At 42.6% G+C, this 25,731-nt stretch overlaps 1 protein-coding gene across 7 annotated transcripts in view; it reads left to right on the top strand.

Moving 5' to 3' along the window:
- The window catches only part of SBF1 (SET binding factor 1), a 224,205-nt gene that overhangs the window by 168,168 nt on the left and 30,306 nt on the right, over positions 1-25,731 (top strand). For 2 of the 7 annotated variants that reach the window (XM_033957863.1, XM_033957861.1), the window contains exons 21-30: positions 2,147-2,220; positions 3,209-3,404; positions 4,604-4,731; positions 8,952-9,127; positions 13,120-13,197; positions 17,795-17,934; positions 20,409-20,616; positions 21,261-21,457; positions 21,683-21,817; positions 22,717-22,794. In XM_033957863.1, the coding sequence (XP_033813754.1) occupies positions 2,147-2,220; positions 3,209-3,404; positions 4,604-4,731; positions 8,952-9,127; positions 13,120-13,197; positions 17,795-17,934; positions 20,409-20,616; positions 21,261-21,457; positions 21,683-21,817; positions 22,717-22,794 (1,410 nt within the window). The remainder of the gene's footprint in view (positions 1-2,146; positions 2,221-3,208; positions 3,405-4,603; positions 4,732-8,951; positions 9,128-13,119; positions 13,198-17,794; positions 17,935-20,408; positions 20,617-21,260; positions 21,458-21,682; positions 21,818-22,716; positions 22,795-25,731) is intronic. The other 5 variants (XM_033957864.1, XM_033957865.1, XM_033957867.1 and 2 more) reach the window with 3 other exon arrangements.

Here is a 25,731-nt window from a genome sequence, read left to right as displayed (position 1 = left end):
TTGACATGGCTGCCTTAGCCATCCAGGCAGTGATTTGTGGCGGTCTGGTGGTCTGACCGTGTCCTGGATCGGGAATCTGCTGACTGGTCCTTAGTGGATCAGAAGATGGCTAAGATTGAGCTTGGCACTTCTTATCTCTCGGATGCCATGTATGATATGTTGCGGGCATCAGCCAAGTCCATGGCTCTCTGAGTAGCTACTTGCTGCACCTTGTGGCTTCAGGGTTGGTCGGCGGTTGTGGCCTCTAAAGCTAAACTCAGTAAATTTCCTTTTTAGAGCTCCTTCCTCTTTGGGGAGGAGTTGGATAAGCTTGTTCAGGCCTTGAGTGACTCTAAGGTGCCTCGGCTTCCAGAGGACCGACCTTGCCAGACATTGTGGGGTGGCGTCACCCATGGGCATTTGTGTGATTTTCGTTGGTATTGCCTTGGCCGGGGCTTGGCTTCTTTCCTTCTAGAGGACTCTTCTTTCACAGCATGCAGTCCTTTCAGGGGGAGGGGGGAGGGAGTCGGGACTCTGCCGGTGGCGCCTCCTCTGCCCGTCAGGTCCAATGACTCACTGTGGGTCTTTCCCCCAGTTCCGGTGGGAGCCCGGTTGTGGGTTTACTGGAGGTGGACCGAGATCACAGTGGCCTTGCATGGTCCTCTTTCAGGGTTCAGATTGCGGCTTTGTCTTCCTTTTGCGGTCTGTTGCATGGCCGCATTTGACCTCTTATCCGGATGTGGTTTAATTCTTGAGAGCGGCAAAATTATTCTGGTCACCAGTTGGTCCTTCGGTTTCAGCCTGAGATCTCAATCTGGTTCTATCCATGCTCGTTTGTCCTCCTTTTGAGCCTCTTGGCTCCTGCATGTTGATGGACCTTACTCTTAAGGTGTTCCTGGTAGCCATTACTTCTGCGAGATGCGTTTCCAAACTGCAGGCCCTTTTGTGTAGGCTCCCTTCCTGGAGTTCTCTAGGGAGCGGGTTGTGCTGCAGCTGGTTCCTTCCTTTCTTCCGAAGGTGGTTTCGCCATATCATGTCAGCTAGTCCGTTGTCCTTCCAGTCTTGGGTAGTCGGGAGGGCTCTTTGGAGCAGAGACAGTTGCGTAAATTGGATGTCCGTAGGTTTCTTTGCTCTTATGTTCAGCGGACTCAGGAGTTCCATCAGACGGATCATCTTTTTGTCCTATTAGCGGGTCCTCGTAAAGGGGGTGCTGTTTCCAAGGCTACAATTGCGCACTGGATCAAGGAGGCTATCTCTTTTGCATACCTTCTTTAGAAGAAAACGGCTTTTCTCAAAGCTCATTCCACTCAGGGTCAGGCAGCTTCTTGGGCTGAGAGTTTGCTTGTGCCTCCAGTAGATATCTGTAAAGTGGTTACCTAAAATGTGTTAAGGATAACTTTATTTATAAAAGCTTTTTCTTGAAATCTTTTCTATTATGTACTCGTATTTGCTTTTGAAGAATTTTAGGTGAATGTTATTTATATTGTTATTGTGTATGTATTATGTGAACTGCTTAGGTTTAAGCAGGGTACATGTTTTTAAATAAATAAATAAATATACATATAGTACATTTGCATTAGCTCAGCTGAGGTACCCATAGATGAAACAAGGAAAAAAGACCTCAATGCTCCACTTAAAAAGGGGAAACATAAAACCGTCTTTTATTGTATTGTACTTTATAATCTATGCATGTACTATGACTCCTGCACTCCATGCAAACTCCTCTCGCTTACATATGGATTGTGTACAAGTGCCTGCCTATTTGTCATTACAAGTATTTGAGACGTACGCATGCATACTGGCATACAAGAATGAAAAAAAATGCTCCATAAATTGCCCCTTTAAAGCTTTTGTAGCAGGTGCAAACAGGCCAACACAAAAGCAGGAAAGTTTTGATATAAAGATGCCCCTTTTCAAACAGGGCACAAGCTTAATGAATTTGAGTGGGGTCTTAACTTGGAATCCGTCCATTGATAGCATCCTAAGTTGAATCCTTTTATGCCTGCTAATCCAAAATACGCAAGTGCAGATCAACCGAGACGCCATGGGTTAAAAACGCCCACTGTGCTGCACATATCGATATTGGCCCTGTCCATTACACAGACCGATTGTTTAGTTTCTGCTTCCTCAGCTCTCTTACTAACATGCATTGCCTATGGTTTTGCAGACATTGTACAGATGCACATAGAAACACTGGATGCGGTTCATAGAGAAAGCAAGAGGCTCCCTCCTATTCAGAAGGTAATGAACACCTGTCCTTCAAATGTTTTCCATTAGCTCCTGAATATGTAAGACTAGTGAGGGATTCTTGGTAGCCAAATAGAGAAGTGGGTTATAACATAGAATCAGATAAGGAGCAGAGTAAAAGGAACAAAACCCCACATAGAATCCAACCGAAAGAAAACAAGTGGGGAATGGGAGAGAGCAAACTTTGATTTCTATAACTTCAAAATAAATACAAGAGCGCATGAATAAAAGCACATATATAAAAAGTCCTGTGAAAGTAATGTCCTTATATTGGAGGATTTCGGTCAATGACCCCACACATGCTTAAAAAGTCCTGTGAAAGTTATGTCCTTATATTGGAGGATTTCGGTCAATGACCCCATACATGCTTAAAAAGTCTTATGGATGTAATGTCCTTATTTTGGAGGGATTCGGTCAATGACCCGACATGGTCTGTGTTTTGACCCCCAGGTGGAGGCCTGCTCAGGGTGTGTGTGTTTGTTGGTCCACTAGGTGTACACTCGGGTGCTGGTAATGCAAACAATAAAAAGTCCAAAAAAAATACTAAGAGCAGTTGCCGAAGGGCAAAATCAACAGGTACACTAAAGTCCCTCCAATATAAGGACATTACTTTCATAGGACTTTTAATAAATGTGCTTTTATTCATGTGCTCTTGTATTTATTTTGAAGTTATAGAAATCAAAGTTTGTTCTATTCCATTCCCCACTTGTTTTCTTTCTGTTATAATGTAGAAACACAAACTATATGGTCTTTTTCTGCCAGCAAGTTCTGTGTAGCCTGTTCCTCCATACCTCCTGCTCAGCTCTGTAATTCCTTCCACCCTTTCAGAGATTCTCTCGGCTTGTCCTGTGCTGTCTCAAATACTGTTCTTGTATCTGAATTCAAGACAGCATGATTACCAAAAGGGTGGTGTGCATGATCTCTCGCCTCCATTTTCATTTCTATTTCCTGATCTCACGTTCGCTTTTTCTCATTTTCACAGCCCAAATTGCTGCGGCCCAATTTGTTGGTCGGAGAGGAGTGTGTGATGGAGGGCTTACGCGTATATCTCATGCCAGATGGTCGAGAAGAAGCTGCTGGAGGAAATATCGGTGGTCCACCATTACTTCCAGCAGAAGGCGCCATCTTCCTAACGTCTTATCGTTGCATTTTCAAGGGCACCCCCACAGACCCTCTAGGTAACCGAACTGTAGGCAAAGGGCTGTGTGGCTAGCTACTGCGTGGGTTGACTTTGACCCTCTAAGTCACAGGTGTCGAACTCAAGGCCTGAAGTGCGATGCCCCAGATGTTATATTCTGGCTGGCTCCCTCCTCACTGCCGCAGTGTGCACAAATCTGACAGCGGTGGTGGCTCCCCGCGCTCCCGCGCCTCATCCAGAAGCATTCCCTCTGATGTTGCGACGTCATAGAGAAGGCCTCCAGTTCAGGTGCAGGATGCGCGCGGAGCCGCCACTTGCGGCTTTGTGCACACTGTGGCAGTGAGGAGGAGGGTGCCGGCCAGAAGATAACACCGGGGACATCGCACCGCGGGCTGCATAAAACGGCAGGTGGGAGTCAGCCAGAAAGTAAGACACCCACCGGAGGGAGGCACCTAGTTGAGGCACAGCATGGAGGGAGGGAGATAACAAAGGTAGGGGGAATGATTTTATTTTTGAATTTAGTGACTGAATTATGTCTATTTTGAGAATTTACATCTGCTGTGCCTGTATTTTGCACTGTTCAGGAAGAAATGCCTTTGTTTCTATTTCTCTGAGGTTGTACTGCATGCAGAATCTTGCATCTTAGGGTTTGGTTTGCATATATTAGTATCTTTAGTTTTTGGTCCTGTATTTGCATAAGGGTTATCTGTGTTCTGCATGTGTGACCAAGGCCAGGTGTTCTGGTAGGAATGAATGTTGAGAAGCATACTGTGTGCTTTGTGTAGTTTAATTTTGTGGTTAACCATTATGTGTTGTTAATAAGATTATATTGTGTGTGTGGATATATGAAAAATGAATGGAAAAAATGGTGTAACAATTAGTACTATTATGGGGGCGGGGTCTGGGGGCGGAGATTGGGCGGAGTCTGGCCCATGACTTAGCCTGTGTTTTGGATTTCGGCCCCTTAATGTGATTGAGTTTGACACCCCTGCTGTAGCTCCGAGCTGCCTTCTGTAGTAATGGACACACATCTTTCACGCAGTTAAAATCAAACTCTAGGGTTCATGGTTTTAATTTAATTTAATTAAATTTTTTATATACCGCTATACCGTGAGGTTTTCTTGTGATGTGTGTGTTTATAAATGGATGAAAGGCAAACGGAGAGAGTGAGCTAACACTTGAGAGGCGCCACATAGGGAGTGTATTCTGGCTAATATTTATTTTATTATCTTAATGCAGCAGCAGAGCAGGTGGTGATACGATCTTTCCCTATTGCCGCTTTCACAAAGGAGAAAAAAATCACTGTCCAGGCACAACTGGACCAATTCATCCAGGAGGGACTGCAGCTACGTTCTTGCACTTTCCAGGTGAGGACATATGGAACATGGACATCCTCCATTTTATCTAATACAGTTCCCAGGGCGTTCCTGCAGGATCTCTCAGAGCAGACAATACTTCCCATTACATGTTGTGCATATATCTGACCTTTCCAGCTACTAAACCAAGATCATTTTATCTAGTTAGCATTAATAATTACTGTCCTTTATTCCCTAAGCACACATCTCTACATGTTTTCTTTTTTTTTTTTTTTTTTTAATCTTTATTCCTTTTTATTTCTTTCAACAAGAGTACAGTATTATTACAATTAATTTACATAACACACTTGGCATTCTTAAACAATATTATTATACATGTTTTTATTCCCCCCCCATCTCCCACTCTTTTCCATATCAATAAAATATTCCTTCCAAATTTATATATAATTATACATCCCTTTTTGATAAAACAATTAATCTGACATGAAATCTGTCCCTCTCCCCATCCTTCTTCCTCAAACACTTTAAACATTTTATTATACCCAGTAATGCACAACAATAAATATCCCATCCTATTACATATATCTCCTTATTTTTCATAACAACATCTTTCCAATATTTTTCCCTCCCTATCCCTCCCATCCCATCCCATTTCTATATATTATCCCCTAAGGAAAAAGAATAAACTTTACTCGTTATAATATTCAATTAATGGCCTCCACACCTCTTGAAATCTTTTAAAATATCCCCTCTGTATCGCAAAAAATCTTTCCATCTTATACATATGACAAACTGAGTTCCACCAAAAATTACAATTCAATCTAGAACAGTCTTTCCAATTAGTTGTTATCTGTTGAATTCCCACTCCCGTAAGAATCAACAATAATTTATTGTTTGCTGCAGATATTTGGCATTTGGCCCTCATACACATTCCAAAAATCACTGTGTCATAGGATAAAGCCACATGACTCTCCATCAACATATTAACTTGATTCCATATTGATATCCAAAATGCCTGAATACATGGACAATAAAATAAAAGATGGTCTAGAGTTCCAACTTCAATTTTACAATGCCAGCATCTATTAGACTTAGAGCAATCTAATTTTTGTAATCTAGTAGGGGTCCAGAATGCTCTATGCAACAAAAAGAACCATGTTTGCCTAATAGATGCTGACATCGTACCTTTAATTCTCCAAGACCAAATACGTGGCCATTGAGATGCATTAATCTGATGCTTAATCTCAATGCTCCAAATATCTCTTAATCCATTTTTAGGCTTCTTATTCAAATAATTAGATATAATTTTATACCACTTTGCGGCCTGGTGACCCAGAAAATCTGCCTGGAAACATAAGAATTCTAAGCTGTAATGATCATTTAAAGATTTCCATTCAGGGAACCCCACCTGAATAGCCTGCTTCAATTGCAACCACTTATAACTTTGTTTTTTATTCAGACCATATTTATGTTGCAATTGTGAAAATTCAAGCATCTTATCATTATCAATTACTTCCGTTAATGATCTTATACCTGCTTTAATCCAATCTTTCCAGACAACCTTAAACCCGCCTATTTGTATCTTGGAGTTTACCCAAATAGTCTGTTGTTTCGATTTTAAAATAGAATCAGTAGTTAATTTGTCTACAAACCTTAATGTTTTCCAAGTATCCATTAATACTCTATTGTCCTTACGTATTCTAGGCACCTTTATACCAAGCAAAAGATCAAGCCTAAGTGGAAAGATAAGTGATCTCTCCACCCTTAACCACTCTGGTAATTGTTCCAAAAGCTCTGGGAGGACCCAATACATACCTTGGCGCATGATATAGGCCTGATGATACCTATAAAAATTGGGAAAATTTACCCCACCCTCCTTAATTGGTCTTTGCAAAGACACTAAAGCCACTCTTGCAATTTTACCCAGCCAAATAAATTTAACCAGAATACTATTTAATTTTTTATAGAAAGACCCCTGAAAAAACACTGGTATAATTCCCAATTGATACATGTTTTCAAATTAAATGTCATTGACCACTTCTCTGCCTATTTGCTTTGGTCAGTATCTTTGTTTTGTGGTAAGCTTGGCGAGTCCTGCATTTTAATATCATTTGAAAATATGGCCAATACTGCTGCTTTTTTAATCACTCAGAAAGGGATTACAGTAGAGCACCTTATCTCCCTTATATGGGTGTTACCTCATATGGTAGTTCGGGAAGGCAGGTGGGATGGGGCGGACCAGGCTTTTTCTAGGTTTTTTGGGAGGGCAGGGGCGGTGTCGAGGGTTCACTAGACTACCGGGACCTTTTGTGAGGGGGCCAAACCAGGGAGATATATATATATATTTTTTTAAAGGTTGAAGGGGTTGGGTCAATGCTCGGGGTGGGCGGTTTTGCTTGTATAGGTTGGCCTGATATTCATTGGTTGGAGGGGAGGGTACAATGCTTGTCTGAGCCAAGGCCAGCTTCAGGGGGATTTTATTTATTTGGGGGGAGAGGGTTGTTTTTTTAAGTCAGCTTTACTTCCTGAGCTAATCAGTGTTCAGGCACTAACAGGAAATTGAGCGCAGAGTAACGAGATGCTAATTAATGCTGCAGTTTTAATGCGGTATTTATTTGCGTGTTTATTAATACTGAGCATGCTGCTGCAATTTTGCTTCACTTTGATTCTACTGCGAACATTTGAGCATCGGCCTGTCAGTTTGGTGGGATACCTCTATATCGGGGATCTCAAAGTCCTTCCTTGAGGGCCGCAATCCAGTTGGGTTTTCAGGATTTCCCCAATGAGATCTATGTGCATGCGCTGCTTTCAATGCATATTCATTGGGGAAATCCTGAAAATCCGACTGGATTTTGGCCCTCAAGAAGGGACTTTGAGATCCCTGCTCTATATGCACAACAATATCTTCCGGTGTAATTTCCTTGGTATAGATCAGGGGTGCCCAATAGGTCGATTGCGATCGACCGGTAGCTCGTCAAGGCAAAGTGAGTCGATCATCCAGGACTCCCTTTGCCTTGGCGATCTATCGGGCCGATCAGTCTTCCTCTCTCCGACGTCAATTCTGCCGTTGGAGAGGAAGTTCGGGCCAGCCAATCGCTGCCTGGCTGGGCGGAACTTCCTTTCCGACGGCAGAATTGACGTCGGGGAGAGGAAGATTGATCGGCCCGAAGCAGAGAGAGCATGGGGCGTCGGCGGCGTCGGCTTTGGGGCGTGTTTGTGGCCAATGGTGGCATTTGGGTCCTGTTCCCCGATGGCAGTGGCTTGGGGAAGGGCAGGGAGAAAGAGAAAGGGGGCAGGCAGGGAGACAGAAGGAAAAAAGAGAAACAGGAAAAAAAGAAAGGGGGCATGAAGAGAGAAAGAAAGAAAGGTCAGGGAGAGAGGAAGAAAAAGTTGGGGGAGGGAATGAGGTGTGGAGGAGAGGAAGCATACAGGCTGAAAGAAAGATTGGATGCACAGTCAGAAGAAGAAAGTGCAACCAGAGACTCATGAAATCACCAGACAAGGTAGGAAAAATGATTTTATTTTAAATTTAGTGATCAAAATGTGTCTGAATTTATATCTGCTGTCTATATTTTACAATATGGTCCCCTTTTACTAAACCGCAATAGTGGTTTTTAGCACAGGGAGCCTATGAGCGTCGAGAGCAGCGCTTGGGCATTCAGCGCAGCTCCCTGCGCTAAAAACTGCTATTGTGGTTTAGTAAAAAGGGAGGGGGGTGGGTATTTGTCTATTTTTGTATGGTTGTTACTGAGGTGACAGTGCATAGAGTCATCTGCTTTGACCTCTTTGAAAAAACCCCGGAATAGGAATGATAATTAACAATTCTATGCGTACAGTGTGCGTTGTGTTTTTTAAAAATTTTATTGTTGGTAGATCATTTTGACTTGGTCAGTTTAAAAGTAGCTCGCGAGTCAAAAAAGTGTGGGCACCCCTGGTATAGATGATAGGCTTACTGGTCTATAATTACCATGTGATAATTCTGATTCTTTTTGAATATGGGTGCTGCATATTTTCTTTGAGAACTTCCCTCGTTCTGTTTACTGAAACCTTAAGTGTAGGAGTTACCTGGTCACTGCACTCACTTCCCATAATTAACCTTCAGTAGATTTCATCTGTTCCTAGTGTGTTGTATCTAATGCTGATTTCTAGGAGATCGTCAACTTCTCACTATACAAGGAGGCGTTGCCCACTGATGGAATGTCCCTGTGCTTTCTCTATGTGCATTGCCGGGGTTCTCGGACACCTCACTCTAATGCTTCATGCTATTCCAGCTGATGAAGATTGCCTTTGATGAGGAAGTGGCATCAGAGAGTGCAGAAGTGTTTCGGAAGCACCTCCACAAACTCAGATACCCCCAGCACGTACATGGCACCTTTGCCTTCACAATGGGTCTGTCACCAAAGCAGACTATACAGCCTAAGCAGAAGGAGAAGAACCCTTCTCTCAAGTAAGATCCTTTTAGTCACTTAGAATTAGAAATTCCTTCCCAGGTTCTGAATGGGTCTCTGGCCATAACTTTCAAATCCTCTCAGTCCTCTTAGTGCTTTCTGAGCTCTGAAAGAGGGGTGCTTCTCAGGGAGCGGTCGGTGGTACACTCAGAATCATGTTTCCAAGGCTTCTCTGCATGCTTCATAAGCTGTTTCTTGTACACTGATATCTGTTAAGCGGCCAAGCTCATGAAGGGAAGCATCACATGACATACTGTGTTATCTGCACTACCTGGAGAGGATAAGTGATGCAACGCTGCTTAGTTAGAGCAGATTCTGCCTGATCCCCCGAGATGAGCTCTTTCTAGTTTCAGGTATAAGACTGTGAGAATATCACAGCTCATATTACCGTTCTTTGTGTAAAGGAAAGCTCAGAACAGAGATCTCAGTATTGGAATTGCATGGGGTCTTGCAGATCTGGATTGAGGGGTTCACAGTCATTCACGCACAGGACAAAGGTGTGCCGACATTTGAGCCCAGATAATTGGGCGCAAGACTCCAGCGCACCACCAGAAAATTTAATTTTAAAGAGGTCCGACAGGGGGTGTGGGGGGGAATCCCCCCAGTTTACTTAATAGTGTTCGTGCTGCCGTTGGGGGGAGGGTTTGGGGGTTGGAACTCCCCATTATAGAGGAAACTTAACTTTTTCCCGATTTTTTTTTTTTTTTTTTTTTAAAAGTTAAGTTTGTACCCCCCCCCCCCAACAGCAGCGCGAACACTATTAAGTAAAGTGGGGAGGTTTCCCCCCGACACCCCCCGTCGGAGCTCTTTAAAATTAACTTTTACAGCGGCGCACTGGAGTCTTGCGCGCAATTGTCTGGGCCGAAATGTCGGCGCGGCTTTGTCCGGCGCAGTTTTGTCCTGTCACCGGATTGAGGTTCTTTGGGATGTGTTATTTTACCATAGGGGTCTGCTTTCTAATGTTGCTGCTTTACCATATTCAATATGTTTATTTTAAATCATTTTTCTCTCACTCATTGTAAATCCCCATTAACCCAGATAACATGTATAGGTCACATATGTGTGGAGGAAAGCTTTATCAGAGGTTTCCTTCTGCAGTAGGAGCAGCTGTCTTCCTTCCTCTATAGGACTGAGCATATCACTTCCATGGTCTGCTGGGCTCTAGTTCATATACCCTCTGAGCCTATTCCATCTCATATAAAGTGCACACCAGTCTGAATAGCAGAAATGTTACCTCGTTGCTTGTTCTCCATTGGAAATATCTGAAATCATATACATCAGCTCAGCCACTAAGCTTACATCAGCTCAGCCACTAAGCTTGTTCTAACCTGCATTCAAACACTACCCTTGCTTCTCATGCATCTGCTTGAATCAGGATAACAAGAGACATATTTTCAAAGGAATGCAGGGAACTTGATAAGGACAGCGATTATGGCAAAGAGCAGTTAGAACCTGTAAAAAGACCAGTTCCGGGTGGGGGGTTTTTTTTTTTTTCAAGACTGGCCTTTCTATTCATAAGTCACGTGGCTTGCAGAAGGCAAATTATTATAGGACTTAAGTGGTACTATGAAACATTTATATAGTGCTACAGGAAACAAACAGTGTTGTACGGATATACGGTCTCTTCTCTGTGGAGCATACGGTCTAATTGACAGATGAACTTTGAGAAGCAAATATGGATCCTGAAGTTTATTCAGGTGGTAGACCCTTGAGTATTGCATTCAGTTTTGGTACCTGTATCTCAAAGAGAGAGCAGAATTAGAAAAGGTTCAAGGAAGAATGACCAAAATGATAAAGGGGGGGGATATAACTCCTCTCATGAGGAAAGGCTAAAGAAGTTAGAGCTCTTCAGCTTGGAAAAGCGAAGATTGAGGTCTATAAACTCCTGAGTGATGTAGGATGGGTACAAGTGAATTGATTATTTTACTCTTTCAAAAATGACAGACTAAGGGACACTACATGGAAATACTTTTAAAATAAGAGGAAATATTTTTTTCACTCAAAGAATGGTTAAGCTCTACTGTAGCACTCATTGCCAGAGGATGTGGCAACAGCAATTAGCATATCTGGGTTTAAAAAAGGTTGCACAAGTTCTTGGAGGAAAAGTGCATAGTCTGCCATTGAGGTAGACATGGAGCCACGGCTTGACCTGGGATCGGAAGCATGGATTGTTGCTATTGTTTGGATTTCTGGATTGGCTGCTGTTGGAAGCAGGATACTGGACTACATGGACCATTGATCTGACCCAGTATGGCTATTCTTATGCTTTTATTTTCTTCCCCCTCCTTTCTTTGCATCACTTTGCTCAGCACTTTCCTATCAGAACCATTCTTGTGCTTTCCAGAGACTGGAGTTTCCATGTGTGGTTCCTTTTTTTTTTTTCCTGTTTGGTGATTTATATCTTTTTGTGGCAAAAATAAACAAGTCTTGTCTGCTTTTTACTATAGCAATATTCCATCTTTGTAGAAAAGGTGATGAATGTTTGAAATAGCTTCCCTTTAGAGGTAAAGAAAACATATGTGATTATCAGGGGATCCTATGTTTTCTTTTTCTGGATGTGAAGATGCATTCTGGAATCAAGTGAGAGCTGCTTGTTCTGAGGAAGGAAAACTTGCAGGCTGACTAGACCTAGAAACATGACGGCAGATAAAGGCCAAATGGCCCATCTAGTCTGCCCATCCACAGTAACCATTATCTTTTTCTCTGAGAGATCCCACGTGACTATCCCAGGCCCTCATTGCCTTTGTGTGTTGCCATATTCGAGAACTAAACAAAATATAGAAAATCAATGTGGCTAAATTGCTGCCTCAGGCTAGTGATGATCTTGAAGACAGAGGAGACTAGTTACTGGTCTTTCTGAAGAAAATCTATTACATGAACAACTAGGAGGAAACCCAATATGGAAACCCTCTCTTCATAATAATTAAATTCTGTGATTGCTATTGTGGCATTTCAGTCAAGAGGGGTTTTTGTGTGTTAAATTTTTCTTCTTTACGTTTTGAGTACGAAGGTTTTTTTTTTTTTTCATATCAAGTTCAAGTTTCAAGTTTATTATCTTTTTAATATACCGACCATCAACAGGTATCTGGCCGGTTCACAGTAAAATTATTAGAAAGAGAAAAGAGTCATAAATATGAAAGGACGGTGAACATCAAAAACATAACTAGACAGACATGAAAGTGAGGGTAAGAGGGAAAGGAGGGGGAAAGTTACATGTTTTGGAGAAGAAAGGGAGAGAGTGGGAGTGGGGAATAACATATTGGATGGGGTCGCTTTTTTAAAGTGGTTGGTTAAATAAATGAAAACCAGAAGAGTGAAGGAGAGAGAAGAGAAGGAGAGGGAAGGAAAAAAGGAAAAAGAAAAAAAAAAGGGAAGAAGGCAGCTTTAAGCACAGGCAAAAGCGTCACGGAATAAGAAAGTCTTCAGGTTAATCTTGAATTTATCTAAATGTTGTTCTTCTCGGAGTTGTTGTGGCAGGGCATTCCACAACGTTGGGGCGACAACTGTGAAATTTATTTTCCAGGTGTAATAGAACTCTTTTACGGAAGGGATTCGTAAAAGTTTTTGATCTGTTGACCTCAGAGTACGTGAGGAACATTGAGGGATGAGACCCTTATCAAGATATAAAGGCTGGTGTGAGAGTTTTATTTTGAAGGTAAGCAAGATGATTTTATAGGTGATACGATGAAGATGATACAGCATGAAGAAAAGTTAGAACGTTTCTGCTGTGCAGACTGATGAGAAAGGAATGGACACGGTAATATGAATTATTGATTCAAATCAATCTCCAGTTTTATTTGGCGGGATTTCTGGAAGGGTTGTATGCAAACAAAAGCAACACTTGTAGCCTTTCATTACAGAAAGAGAGTTCCTGTGTGGAAGCTCCTTGCCCAGCTGGGAGTTGACTTGCCTTGGGGTAGTGGGAAGAGGCAGGAAGGAGGACAGGTCCCAAGTGAAGTCTTAAGCATGTTCTCTTTCTGTTTACAATCAGTTCTCAGCAGGTGAACGACATGTTCCATGGCCTGGCGGTGGGAGTTATTTCTCTTGGGCAGCTCGGCCATTCCACCACGTAAGCGAGCCTTTCCCCTCACAGCTCTTGGCAAGCTGTGGTGGCACTCACTCAGGCTGAGATCCTCACTGTCCTTTTTGGACTCTCTTTCTTCAGGCAGACAGCCACAGTGCCGGCACTTTGCATGCTCCTGAGGCTTTGGGTACAGTCACTGCAATATTCCAGCGAGCCAGTTCAAGCGCTGTCGCTGGCTAATGCCAGTACCCCTTTCTTGGCTTGGTTGCTGCTGCTTTGGACTTTAATACTAGATCTTCCTTTCTTTATTAGCTAATATATTGTGGCTCTTATATCTTTGTTTTTATATACAGAACTGCAGGTATTATGCCAGTAGCTCCTGTTGTAGTGAACACTGCAGGCACTTCTGCTTGGCGTGACGTGGAGCTGCGCAGTTTTACCCAGGATACATGTGTAGAAACAGAGACAAACGGAGGCCTATTTAGTCTGCCTAACCATCAGTAATCAGAGCTACCATAGGAAGCATAATACTTACAATACAGTCATTTTTATAGCACTGTCAAACAATGACATTTATTATTTATCTATTTAAAAAAATTATGGGGGTCTTTTACTAAGGCGCACTAAATGCTAACACGTCCATAGAATATAACGGGCGTGCTATATCGGCTAGTGCGCCTTAGTATAAGTCCCCCTATATTCCATTTATGCCTAGGTGGATTACAAGCAAACATAATCATAAGATAACACCACCAAAAAACAATATAAAACATAATAAAACAGTATACAGATAGCATTTCCATTAATCACTTTATTCCTTCGGTCATTGCTTCTTAACCACTTAAAAAACTTCTATAAAAAAGGGATGTTTTTAATGGGTTGGTTTTTTTTTTTAACTCTGAAAGTTATTATTCGTTCTCAATTGTCCAACCAGATTATTCCAAAGCTTCACCTCTGGCTCCAATCCTAGCGTACCTCACATGTTGAATTGCAAGACTATACCAGACCTAATTACACCTTCTGGTGGAATTCGTTATGCCATATATACAAAATGGAAAGGACAATTGCCACACAAAAAGGAAATTATAATAATTTCAAAAAAATTTGGGGACCATTGATAACATATTGTAATAATTAGACACCTTTTTACACTAAAAGTATAATTATAATAATGGGGATGGGGGGATATATTGCTATATTATTGGTTTAATTATTATTTTGAACACATTACATGTATGATATGTTTGATGTACAGTATTTATGGAAAGGGAGGGTGTGGGGGGGGCTTAAAATATGTATTGAAATAATAATAGGAAAGAATTTTCAAGTGATGTATATAAATTAATTGATGTAATATTGTACACTTGATGTAAAATGAAAAAATGAATAAAGAATTGGAAAAAAAAGAAAGAATTGCAATATATCCATCCAAGTGGGCACCTGAGGTAGTTGGAGCTAGTAACTTGCCCAAGTCAAGTTTCAAGTTTATTTATTATTTGATTAATCGCCTATTCCAAATTCTAAGCGATGTACAAATTGGTAAAATAAATTGTCTAAAATATACATAAAATAGACCATATAATTAACAAGAGGATAAGTCACAAAACAAACTAATTAAGATAAGACAAGAATACAATAGGACAGGTGGGATAGAAATACAATCTTAGATAGGAAAGAATCAACAATTAAAGGTAAAACACAACAGGAATCGAAGGACAAATAAATAGGTAAAATAAAAGTAGACAAAAGAGCAATTAACGAAAGAGCAAATTAACATTTCAATTAAGTATTGAACGCATCTTTAAAAAGAAAGCTCTTAAGTTGGCTCTTAAATTTTTCCAAATTCTTCTCCTCTCTTAAGTATAGCGGGAGTGAATTCCAGGTCTGAGGCGCCGTAACAGTAAAAATAAATTGCCTTCGAGTATTGATAATTTTGAGAGTGGGGATGACCAACAAGAGTTGGTCGTTTGATCTCAAAAATTTGGGAGAATTATAAGGTATCAATGCTTTATAAATAAAAGCTGAAGTTTTATATAATAGAGATTTAAATGTAAGTAAAGATAATTTGTATAGAATACGATGGGACACCGGAAGCCGATGCGAATTTTGAAGTAAGGGAGTTACATGGTCAAACTTCTTTGCTCCCATAATTAATTTGATAGAGGCATTCTGGATTATCTGCAATCTTCTAATTTCTTTTTGAGCCATTCCCTTGAATAATGCATTACAGTAATCAATTTTTGAGATAATCATTGAGTGAATTAATATAGTCAATGATTTTGGACATAGAAATTTCGAAATGGCCCGTATTTGGCGAAGTCTGTAAAAGGTAGCTTTAACCACATAACTAACGTGGTCATGGTAGGTTAGATTTTCATCTAAAATCACACCTAAAATTCGAATCTTATTTATCTGCTTAAGAGTAACCCCTTGGATGGGGTTTGTCCACAGATTGTCGAGCAAAAGTGAGTTTTGAACTCTGCAACACCACTGGGACCACACTTTTTATTGTGAGTCGAGGATAGGAAAGAATGGCTGTGCCATAGAGTACTCTGGAGGGAGAGTGGGGGAGTTCAGCCACTGTCTTCTATAGCAAAAACATTTCTTGTGTCAAAGGTTAGCAGCAGACGCTTAAGCACCACAGGATACCTGACACCAAGCGGTACCAAATAGCCTGTATGTGCTCCACAAGGCATCAGAAGAATGATTTCAAATGAAATCAAATGATCGCAGCATGTCAAGAGACCACACAGCAGTTGCTAGCCATCTGAAATGGTGGGAAATGCTCCGAGCTGCAAGAGAGCTACTTAATGAATCACTCAAGGTCACAGAAGGATGGCAGATGTGCCAAAAAAAAACCCAAACCCTACATGATATAAAATACAATGCACAACTCACAGTTCTTGTGGTAGAACAGAAGAAGGCAGAAGCAAATAGCAGTAGCACCTGTTTATAATGGCCAGCTCAGATGTCTGAATTGATGTCCTCTTAAAGCCATGCCTACCTGTAGAACTGCAGCAGACCTGCCTCAGTTCAGCCCTAGAGAGTTACATAGTAACATAGTAGATGACGGTAGATAAAAACCCGAATGGTCCATCCAGTCTGCCCAACCTGATTCAATTTAATATATATATTTTTTTCTTCTTCTCCTTAGCTATTTCTGGGCAAGAATCCAAAGCTCTGCCCAGCACTGTTCTTAGGTTCCAACTACTGAAGTCTCCGTCAAAGCTCACTCCAGCCCATCTACACCCTCCCAGCCATTCATCTCTACCCATCTGCCTCCTCTTAATACACTTGAGTCAGGAACAGACAGCCAGTAACTGGAAGCCCTATTTGGGGGCTGAGTCAACCATGACTCAGCTATCATTTTTTTTCTTGTGGTATTCTGTAATTTTGGTGACTTTAGATCACTCTAAATGAACATACATGTCTGTATTGATGTGTTTCCAAGAGTCCAGTGACCTTGCTGTTTTTATCACCTGTACTCTCTTCCTGAAATTTTGGAGAGGATCAGTCCCAGAAACCCTCAAATTATTCAGATTTATAATGGTAAAAGCTTTCAAAATATTCATGTTCTAAATATCTTACCAAAATTGAAGTCATGATAGCAAAGGTGGAATCTTATGATTATATTCTAACTCCTAGATGAATCTTTTTTTTTTTTTTTAAACGTTCACTAGCTCTGCTGCCTTAATGGTGATCACTGTGAAATGGGGTTGATATTCTGTACAGTTCTTAGAACTGAAAGAAGCAGATATAAGTAAGTTGAATGATAGCACCTCACCAGAGGATCTTCGATTGAACTCTTCAGTCGAAGATCCTCTGGTGAGGTGCTATCATTCAACTCTCACAGCTCTCTTCTACACTTTTTCTTTATCTCTCTGGCCTCTTGTTCATCTCTAATCCTCATGCCTTTCCCGTTTTCCTCCTCCTATCCCTTCTTCCTTTTCAGCTCCTTTTTCTCTCACATCCTTTCCTTTTATTCTTTGGTCTGGTTCCTTTTCTTCTGTTTTACTATTCCTTGAGGAGTTGTGCAGGAATGCAGACAATCGGTTCTCTAATGATATGATATGTGTTTTCAAGTTCACTATGAGACAAATTCCAGATCATTCAGGCAGCAGTGGAGATGTATTCAGTAACACACCATGTCTAGCAGGGTTGGATGCAGGAAACTGGTGTCCTCTCTTTGCTTTATCTTTACTGCTTCAGTTTAATCAGAAATGCTTATTCATTGTTAACATCATTAACTCTCTCTTGGCCATGTTGATTGAATGAGAATCAAACTGAGGCAGAAGGGCAATGAGAAAGTGTATAAGAGATGTGGTCTTTATGCCTCTTATGGCTGGAAAAAAGGGGAGTTGCTCAGAAAGCTTGGGGGGGGGGGGGATAGTCAGACATAGTCTTATTGCCCTGTTGGCTAGAGGTCAACCATGGTCCTTTCGGTTCTAAATCTCTCCTCTGGTGGTAGAAGGTGAGGAATGAGCAACTACAGGCCTTGCTGCTTGGAGAGTGGGAAGTACAGCTGTAGGCTGTGTACCTCTGATGTCAGTAGGCTTATGGTAGCCCATGAATCTTCTGTCTGTGGTGGTGGGAGTGTGAAAGCTGCAGGTTCTTGTGTTTTGACTACCATTCTTCTTTGTAGAACCCTTTCCCGGAACCTGGTGAAGAACGCCAAGAAGACAATTGGTCGTCAGTATGTGACCCGTAAAAAGTACACAGCCCCCACATGGGAGTACCGTGGAAGCCAGCAGTCACTTGAGGATAAAGAAGATGAAATTTCAGGTTGGGAAGAGCTAAGATCCCTACAACATACATCTAATGTACTGTATGTCTTCATCAGAAAACATGTCAGGTCATCTGCTGATAAGATTGTAGGGTTTTTTTTTTAAATTTTGCAACATCAACAAATTACAATAATCTGGTTCACAACTATTCCTTCTGTGCACCAATTTGACATTGGACATCATTAACAGTATTAACCCCCTCCCTCCTCCCATGTTCTCAATGTGTAATATCCTCAGTACTGTCAGAAAGCAAGGACTTCAGGGAGTAGGTGAGGATTGTTAGTGCAAGAGAGATTTCAAATAGAGAATGACACGGTGACAAAATTCATCACCGTCCCTGTCCCCGAGGATAACCGCGGGAAATAATCCCATGTCATTTTCAAGTGTCTATTTCAACCTCAGTCCTTCTACACCAGCATTCTTCAAAGCAAAGCTTGCGGGTCAGTGGTTGTGGCCATTCATACTCTGATTCTTATGTGAGCCAAGGATAATGAAGCCATTGTGACATCACTGATGTGATTGGCTGGTTAAGTGGCAGACTTCAGAGGGTGATGGTTAACGGCACCCTCTCCAAAACGTCGGAAGTGACCAGCGGAGTGCCGCAGGGCTCAGTCCTGGGTCCACTCCTCTTCAACATATTCATTAGGGCTTCCAAGGTAAGGTAACCTTATTCGCTGATGATGCCAAACTATGCAATATCATAAACGGCTACAATCTGCAGAATACTATGGAACAGGACCTCCGTACTTTAGAAAGCTGGTCCTCTGTCTGGCAGCTGGGCTTCAACGCCAAGAAATGTAAGGTCATGCATCTCGGAAATGGAAATCCATGCAGAACTTACACCTCGAATGGAGAAACTTTGACCAAGACTACAGCAGAACGAGACCTGGTAGTGATCATCAGTGCAGACATGAAGACTGCTACTCAAGTGGAGAAGGCTTCATCTAAGGCACGGCAGATGATGGGTTGTATCAAGAGAAGTTTCGTCAACAGGAAGCCTGAGGTCATGATGCCATTGTACAGAGCCATGGTGAGACCTCATCTGGAATACTGTGTGCAATTTTGGAGGACACATTACCGTAAAGATGTGCTCAGAATTGAGTCGGTTCAGCGGATGGCCACCAGGATGGTCTCGGGGCTAAAAGGTCTCTCGTACGAAGAGAGACTGAACAAATTGCAGCTCTATACTCTTGAGGAGCGTAGGGAGAGGGGAGACATGATTGAGACATTTAAGTACATCACGGGACGGGTCGAGGTGGAAGATGATATCTTTCTTCTCAAAGGACCCTCGAACACAAGAGGACATCCGCTCAAACTCAGGGGAGGGAAGTTTCGTGGAGACGTCAGGAAGTACTTCTTCACGGAACGAGTGATAGAGCATTGGAACAAGCTTCCAGTACAGGTGATAGAGGCCTGCAGTATCCCAGACTTCAAGAATAAATGGGATACCTATGTGGGATCACTGCGAGAGTCATACCAATGAATAGGGTCGCTAGGATATAGACTTAATAGAGCAGGTCAGTAGAGTTAAGGGGGCCAGTAGACTTAAAAGGGGGTCAATGGTATGGGCAGACTTGATGGGCTGTAGCCCTTATCTGCCGTCATTTTTCTATGTTTCTATGTTTCTATGGTGGAATGAGGCATTATGACATCACAATATCTGCTCTGGATACCAGAGACTATCATTCTGTAGTGTCTGTTTCAACCTCGGTCCTTCTACACCAGCGTTCTTCAAAGCAAAGCTTGTGGGTCAGTGGTTGTGGCCATTCATACTCTGATTCTTCCCTCTCTCCTTAAAGAATGACATGAAGATGGTTTCCCGCGGTTATCCGCGGGGATGGGAACAGTGATGAATTTTGTCACCGTGTCATTCTCTAATTTCAAAATCTGCCTCTTCCCCCCATTATACCCAGTTATTGACCTATTCTCTGTAACAGCACAAATGGTTCAATCATCATAGCAAACAAAGGCACCCCTGATGGATTCCCCTCTTCAGCACGAAGGTACTGAAGTATCCATCATTAATCTTTAAAGATAAAGGGTCACATTTTTGGCATCGCTGAAAAGAAAATCATAGGGCTTTTGCTCTTTAGAGTACCTAAATGATACTTAGCACCCTTCTAACACTGATTCCTGCTGCCCTGCCACAAATCCAACGAAGGAGGACCTTATAATCATTTCCCATTATAGGGGTAGCCATATGATCTCTCCAAATCAGCCTCCCAGGCCACCATGTACTTTAAGGGAGTTCCCCCATGCACATAAAGGCACTGAGATATATACGATATTGCCCCCTTTTGGAACAAGCTGCCCCAGGATATGCGCAAAAGACATTTTCCTCGAAGGAGGTCCTGCAACACCCCAGAAGTAAGGATATAATGTTTAACTTGCAAACCTCTTTCTTTATTTTTAGTATGTTCTGCATCTGCTGTAACAGTCCTGTTGATCTTTGTTTGGGTTTAATGTTTGCAGTGTCTGAGGAGTTGGACAGAAGTACCCTGACCTCTTCCAGTACCATTAGACCTGTGGAAAAAATGACCACGAGCCATGTGGTGGAACGAGCTTGTTGCCGTGATTATCAACGAATGGGCCTGGGCACACTCAGTAACAGCTTGACCAGGTCAAAGAATGAGCCATTTCGGATATCAACTGTGAACCGCATGTATGCCATCTGCAGGAGGTAGGCCTTTGACAAGTGGTACAGGCCATTCAGATTTGCTCAAAAGCTTTGTTTTGGCTGAAAATTTTGAATGATGTAGTCTACCACTTTGCAGCTAAAAGCTGAGCTCCATATGGGAAAATGTAGACTTTTGCCTGTATGGACTCTGATGGGGATGTTTATTAGCAGAGGGGTCATCCAGGATGGCCAATTCTAGCACTTCAACTCATCAGCAAGGCTAGAACTTGTGTTCTGCTTTCATACTTAGACATTTGAGTATGTTAGTGGCCAGTCATGATATGCTAAGGTAGATCTTATGTATTGTGGTAACATTGGCACTTTGAAAGCAAGGTATGTGACGATATTCAAACACAAAACTCTGTGTGTACAAGCTTCTCTCACACTGAGGCACTGTCCCCAACGGTCTCCAGTTTGGTGGATGACTATGCAGGCTGCCAAGTGTTCCTTCACCAGTCTTGTCTTTGGCCGTCTCTTTTGTGGTTGTGTAGTTGCATGACTAAGGATTTATTAACAGCACTGTCCCACCAAACACTGCAAATAGTTCCTCTGCTTGTGAGCCTTGTCATTTTCTTTTGCTGCATTTAATGTTTGATAATCTAGGGTGTGCACATGCTGGATGCATAATTTCACTCTATCCCCTGCAGTTATCCTGGACTGTTGATTGTCCCTCAAACCATTCAGGATAACACCATTCAGAGGATATCACGATGCTACCGGCAGAACCGCTTTCCCGTTATCTGCTGGAGAAACTCTCGCACCAAAGCTGTGCTCCTGAGGTCAGGGGGTATGCATGGCAAAGGTGTTGTCGGGCTTTTCAAGTCGCAGAATGCACCCTCCCCAGGTATGTACTGCTCTGCTGTCCAGTCCTTACTTCAGTTCGTTTGCATCTCAGCAAAATTCACTAATGGAAGATGCATTAACATTTACTTTTCAGTTCAAGACCTACCAAGTTCCATAAGCTTTCTTCCCTCCCCTGTGAGACTGGGATAGGGGTTCAAATGTAACTAAACATGTCCTTCAGTAGGAGAAGAGTGGCTTGTGAATACCCCTTTTGCTCAATTTTTAGGTCCTTCTCAGACAGACTCAATCAGTCTGGAGCAGGAGAAGTACCTTCAGGCCGTCATCAACTCCATGCCTCGTGCAGAGATGAGCGGGCGGAATACCCTAAGTGGCTTCACATCTGCCCATATGAACAGCTCAGGTAGGCTATGCGTGCTGGTGACCCCCATCACTGCAATAAGGATTACACGTTCTTCTCTTATTTCCTGTTCTGGTTTTGCTTCTTTCCTCTCAACTTGTTTTCCTCTGTCATCTTCCTTGGTACGGGTGATTTGGGAAGCATCTCCCTGACAGCCAGAGAGCTGCTGTTTCTTCTGAACTGAAGAACTAGATTGTAGATTCTGTCAAACTTCCTTTATGAAGGTGACATCCCCCATGTTAGTAGGAACTAGCAAGGCATGCGGTTAGCACCTTTGTAAATGTTGAGCAAGTATCTAACGACTGTGATTTGCATACTCGGACACTACTGTCGCTTGAGTGCATCCTGTATCTGGGTTCTAAGGATATATGCCCACACATTACTCTCACTGTTTGTAGTATCATCTGATGGGGTATGTTTAATTAGTGATTTCAGGCTATACTTAATTCAGCTACACACTCGTATGTGTCATTATTATGGGCTGCAGTGTCAATTGATGGGAAGTTGAAGTAGGATACACAAAACCAATGCGGCCTGGGATTGGTGGTGTGATGCTTTCCCTACAGCACCTCCTGCTGGGAGAGCCTGAGACTGGTGGTTTAAAGTATTTGGGGGACATTGTTTACAGCATCATTTTCTGAGAGAAGTTTGGCCTGATGGATGAAGTGCTCATATACTATTCCTATAGCATATGATGGGTTGTTGGACGACTTTTGCACTTCATGTTCTAGCCCAGACCATTATGCTCCTCCTCTAAGGGGCTGAACTCTTTCTTTTCCTGTCCTCCTTTTCCCCCCCCCCCTCTTTCTCCCTTGTTCTCTGTCGGGACTGGGCGGGAGGGGGGAGAAGAGGGTTACATCTGAAGAAAAAAGCCAAAAGCTGCTGTTTTTGTGGTGCTACAGATTCTTCTGACAAGCGACAACCCAAGCTGGGATCTCTCATGAAGCAGGTGATGGGAGGGAAGGAGGAAAGCCGAGGAGGTGAGGAAAGCTTTCACAACAGGGTGGGGTGCAGAGCAGCACCACCTATACGAGGCAAAGACAATATGAGTTAAGAGGAAATAGAGCACAGTCATCCAGGGGGAGGGTTGGGATGATACACAGTGCCACCTATCTCGAATCGGACTGCATGGAAAGGAAACATGAGTAGCAAGAGGGCCAGAATTAAGATAGCGTTCCTATTGGTTAGAGGTAACTGTCTAGCCAGAGTTTGACTATATAAGTAGAAGGCAAACTGCAGATATGCAATAGGGTTGTATATTTTTTGTTCTTTAATTGGTCTAAAATTGAGTTTGATGCTTAGCACATATTTTTAGTTAAGTTGAATCATTCTCAGCCTCATATGCTAATGACTGTGGTGTTTCCTATTTATGCATTTATTCTGCTAATTACTTAGGTGGATTACAGTTGTGCATCTATAATTATCATATGATTATAATCCTAAAACCACATAAAATAATATAAATTCAGTTATTGCATACATATTTGAAACAGACTAACATCCAGTATGAGGGGTCATACCCACCACCTGCCAGGTATCTACATTCCCCTCCCTTCTTCCACTGAATAACTTCCAAACACATCTCCATCCCCACTCTTGATGCTCTGCCATGGGTGGGTCCCTGTCTAACCCACACATGATGATTCAGTTTCCTTAGGGACCTTGGCAAACTCACATCCTTCATCTCTCTTGGGACCTTATTGAAAACACACACGCAACCTCCTGGTTTCTCATCCCCCTAAACCTTGCCAAATTCAAATACCTCTGTGAATTTCTTCATACAGACTATTTATTTATTTATTTAAAATATGTTTAGCCCACAGTTCTAAGTGAGGTACAAATTATTAATACATGCACAGTAAAACAGCACATAAATTCCAATATCTGTGTCAAAAAAAGCCAAACTGCCAAAGATGCACCTATTACCCCAGGGTTCTGGCTTCTGTCTTAGGGAGCCTGCCAGACACACACATGGGGTTCCAGCTTTCAGCTGGCACCAAACAGACACTCAAAGTACTTGGCTGCTCTGGGGACGTTGCCAAACACACAGAGTCTCTGGCTTTAGATATTTTTGGGGTTCTAATCACTCACTTTTCTAAACCTGTACACAAGGTGAGTTATAGTCAGTTCTCTAAAGAGAGTAAGGCTAGCAGTCCTCACACAGGCGTATGACAAGAGCTCAGAAGACAGATTTTAAGAGCTTTTTGAGTATTGAAGCATGTGCAGCGTTTCCTGTATCAGACTCATTGTACAGATCCATCCGAGCTTACTCCTGAGGGAATTCTGCACAAGAACCAGGAATAACATATGCGCTGCGCTGCCACCGAGAAGCGGCATTGGTATTTGGCCAGGTGAGCTTCAAATGCAAAGGACAGAAGGGGTAGTGGTGTCTGTTGTACAGATTAGAAAACAGGCCACGTTTGCAGTGTCGGTCTGTGGGAGGGAGAGGGCACAACCTGTTCATACCATCCTTTTACTTTTAGACTGTACTCGTGATTCTATAATGGGTGAAAGCAGAATCTTTCTTGGGATTTATTAACCGTCTTTATGAAGTGGTTCACCTAAGCCTCTGTACAGCTTGAATGAACAGGCTTGAGATGGAGTCAGTATGCTTCACAGGGGCTCTATGACTTTAAGGCAGAACAGGCTGATCCACTCTTCTGCTGGCTGCTTTACACCGAGATGTGCAGCTACTCACCTATTGAGCCTTGACTTAACTGGGAGAAGGGAAAGAGGAAAAGACTGGGAGAATAAGAGTCAGAGGTGCAAAGTAAGTTAGGACTCTTGCTGGGGGTGGACCGAGAGGGTGGAGGAGGAGAGAAAGCTGAGAGAGAGGGGAAGGATAGCAATGGAGTGATGGAGCCAGTGGAGCAAGGTCAGGTCTTATGATGCAGGACTTCTGTACAAATAGTTTAAAAATGTTCTGCATCTTTGACAGAGAACTTTTTTTTTTCTATATTGCATCTTCAATGATTTATTTCTCAAAAAAAGCAACACAGTTTCTCCAGGAGTAACTAAAATATATATATTCAAATATAAACTGAGGTAACCTTTTTTCCTCCTAAAAAAAGGCAAAAAAGGTTAACTCAAATATAAACTGAGGGTGCCCTGCTGGGCTCTGCACCCATCCCCGCCCCCTCCCTCCTCTGCCAGGCTCTGCACCTTGTCCCTACTCCCTCCCCTGATGCCTTGCAGGCCTTTCTTCAGGCCTGCCATAAGCCATGGTGGTCTAGCAGTGAGTTAGGAGAGGAAAGTTTCCTCCCACCTTCTGTCCTGGCCAACTCTAAAACATCCCACCTTACTTCCGCCCCCCAGACCTCTAGAAAGCCCACCTTGAAAGCCCCTGCGGGTCCAGTGGTAAATCGGGGCAGGAACAAACATCTTACGCTCCTGCCCCATGCAAGCCACTATCTAAAATGACTGTCTCTAGTTCCTGCGGCAGACCTTTCGAGACCATGCTAACTCATGAGAACTTGTAGCAGCCATTTTAAATAGTAGCTTGCATGGGGCAGGAGCATAGGAAGATTACTCCTGACCTGGTTCACCACTGGACCACCAGGGCTTTCATGGTGGGCATTCTAGAGGTCTGGAAGGTGTGGAAGGAGGTGGGATGTTTTAGAATCAGCCAGGACAGGAGGCAAGAGGGATCCCTCCTGTGCTGGCTCACTGCTGAACCACCTGGGCTTACGGCAGGCCCTCGGGAGGCCTGCAACAGCTCTGGGAGAGGGAGTGGGTGGGCGCCGACTCGACTATAAACTGAGGCCCCATTTTTAGGCTCAAAATTCTTGGTTTATATTTGAGTATATATGGTAGCTGAATTTATTCCATAGAGCTCAAGAGTACAGGTCAACTCATTCTACATTTATCTCTTATTTTTCACGGGTTATTACTCATTTCATATCTATTATTGTTTGACT

This window comes from Geotrypetes seraphini, chromosome 9, assembly GCF_902459505.1.
Source record: "Geotrypetes seraphini chromosome 9, aGeoSer1.1, whole genome shotgun sequence".
Classification (NCBI taxonomy): Eukaryota; Metazoa; Chordata; class Amphibia; order Gymnophiona; family Dermophiidae; genus Geotrypetes; species Geotrypetes seraphini.
This window is presented reverse-complemented; position numbering and strand designations above follow the sequence as displayed.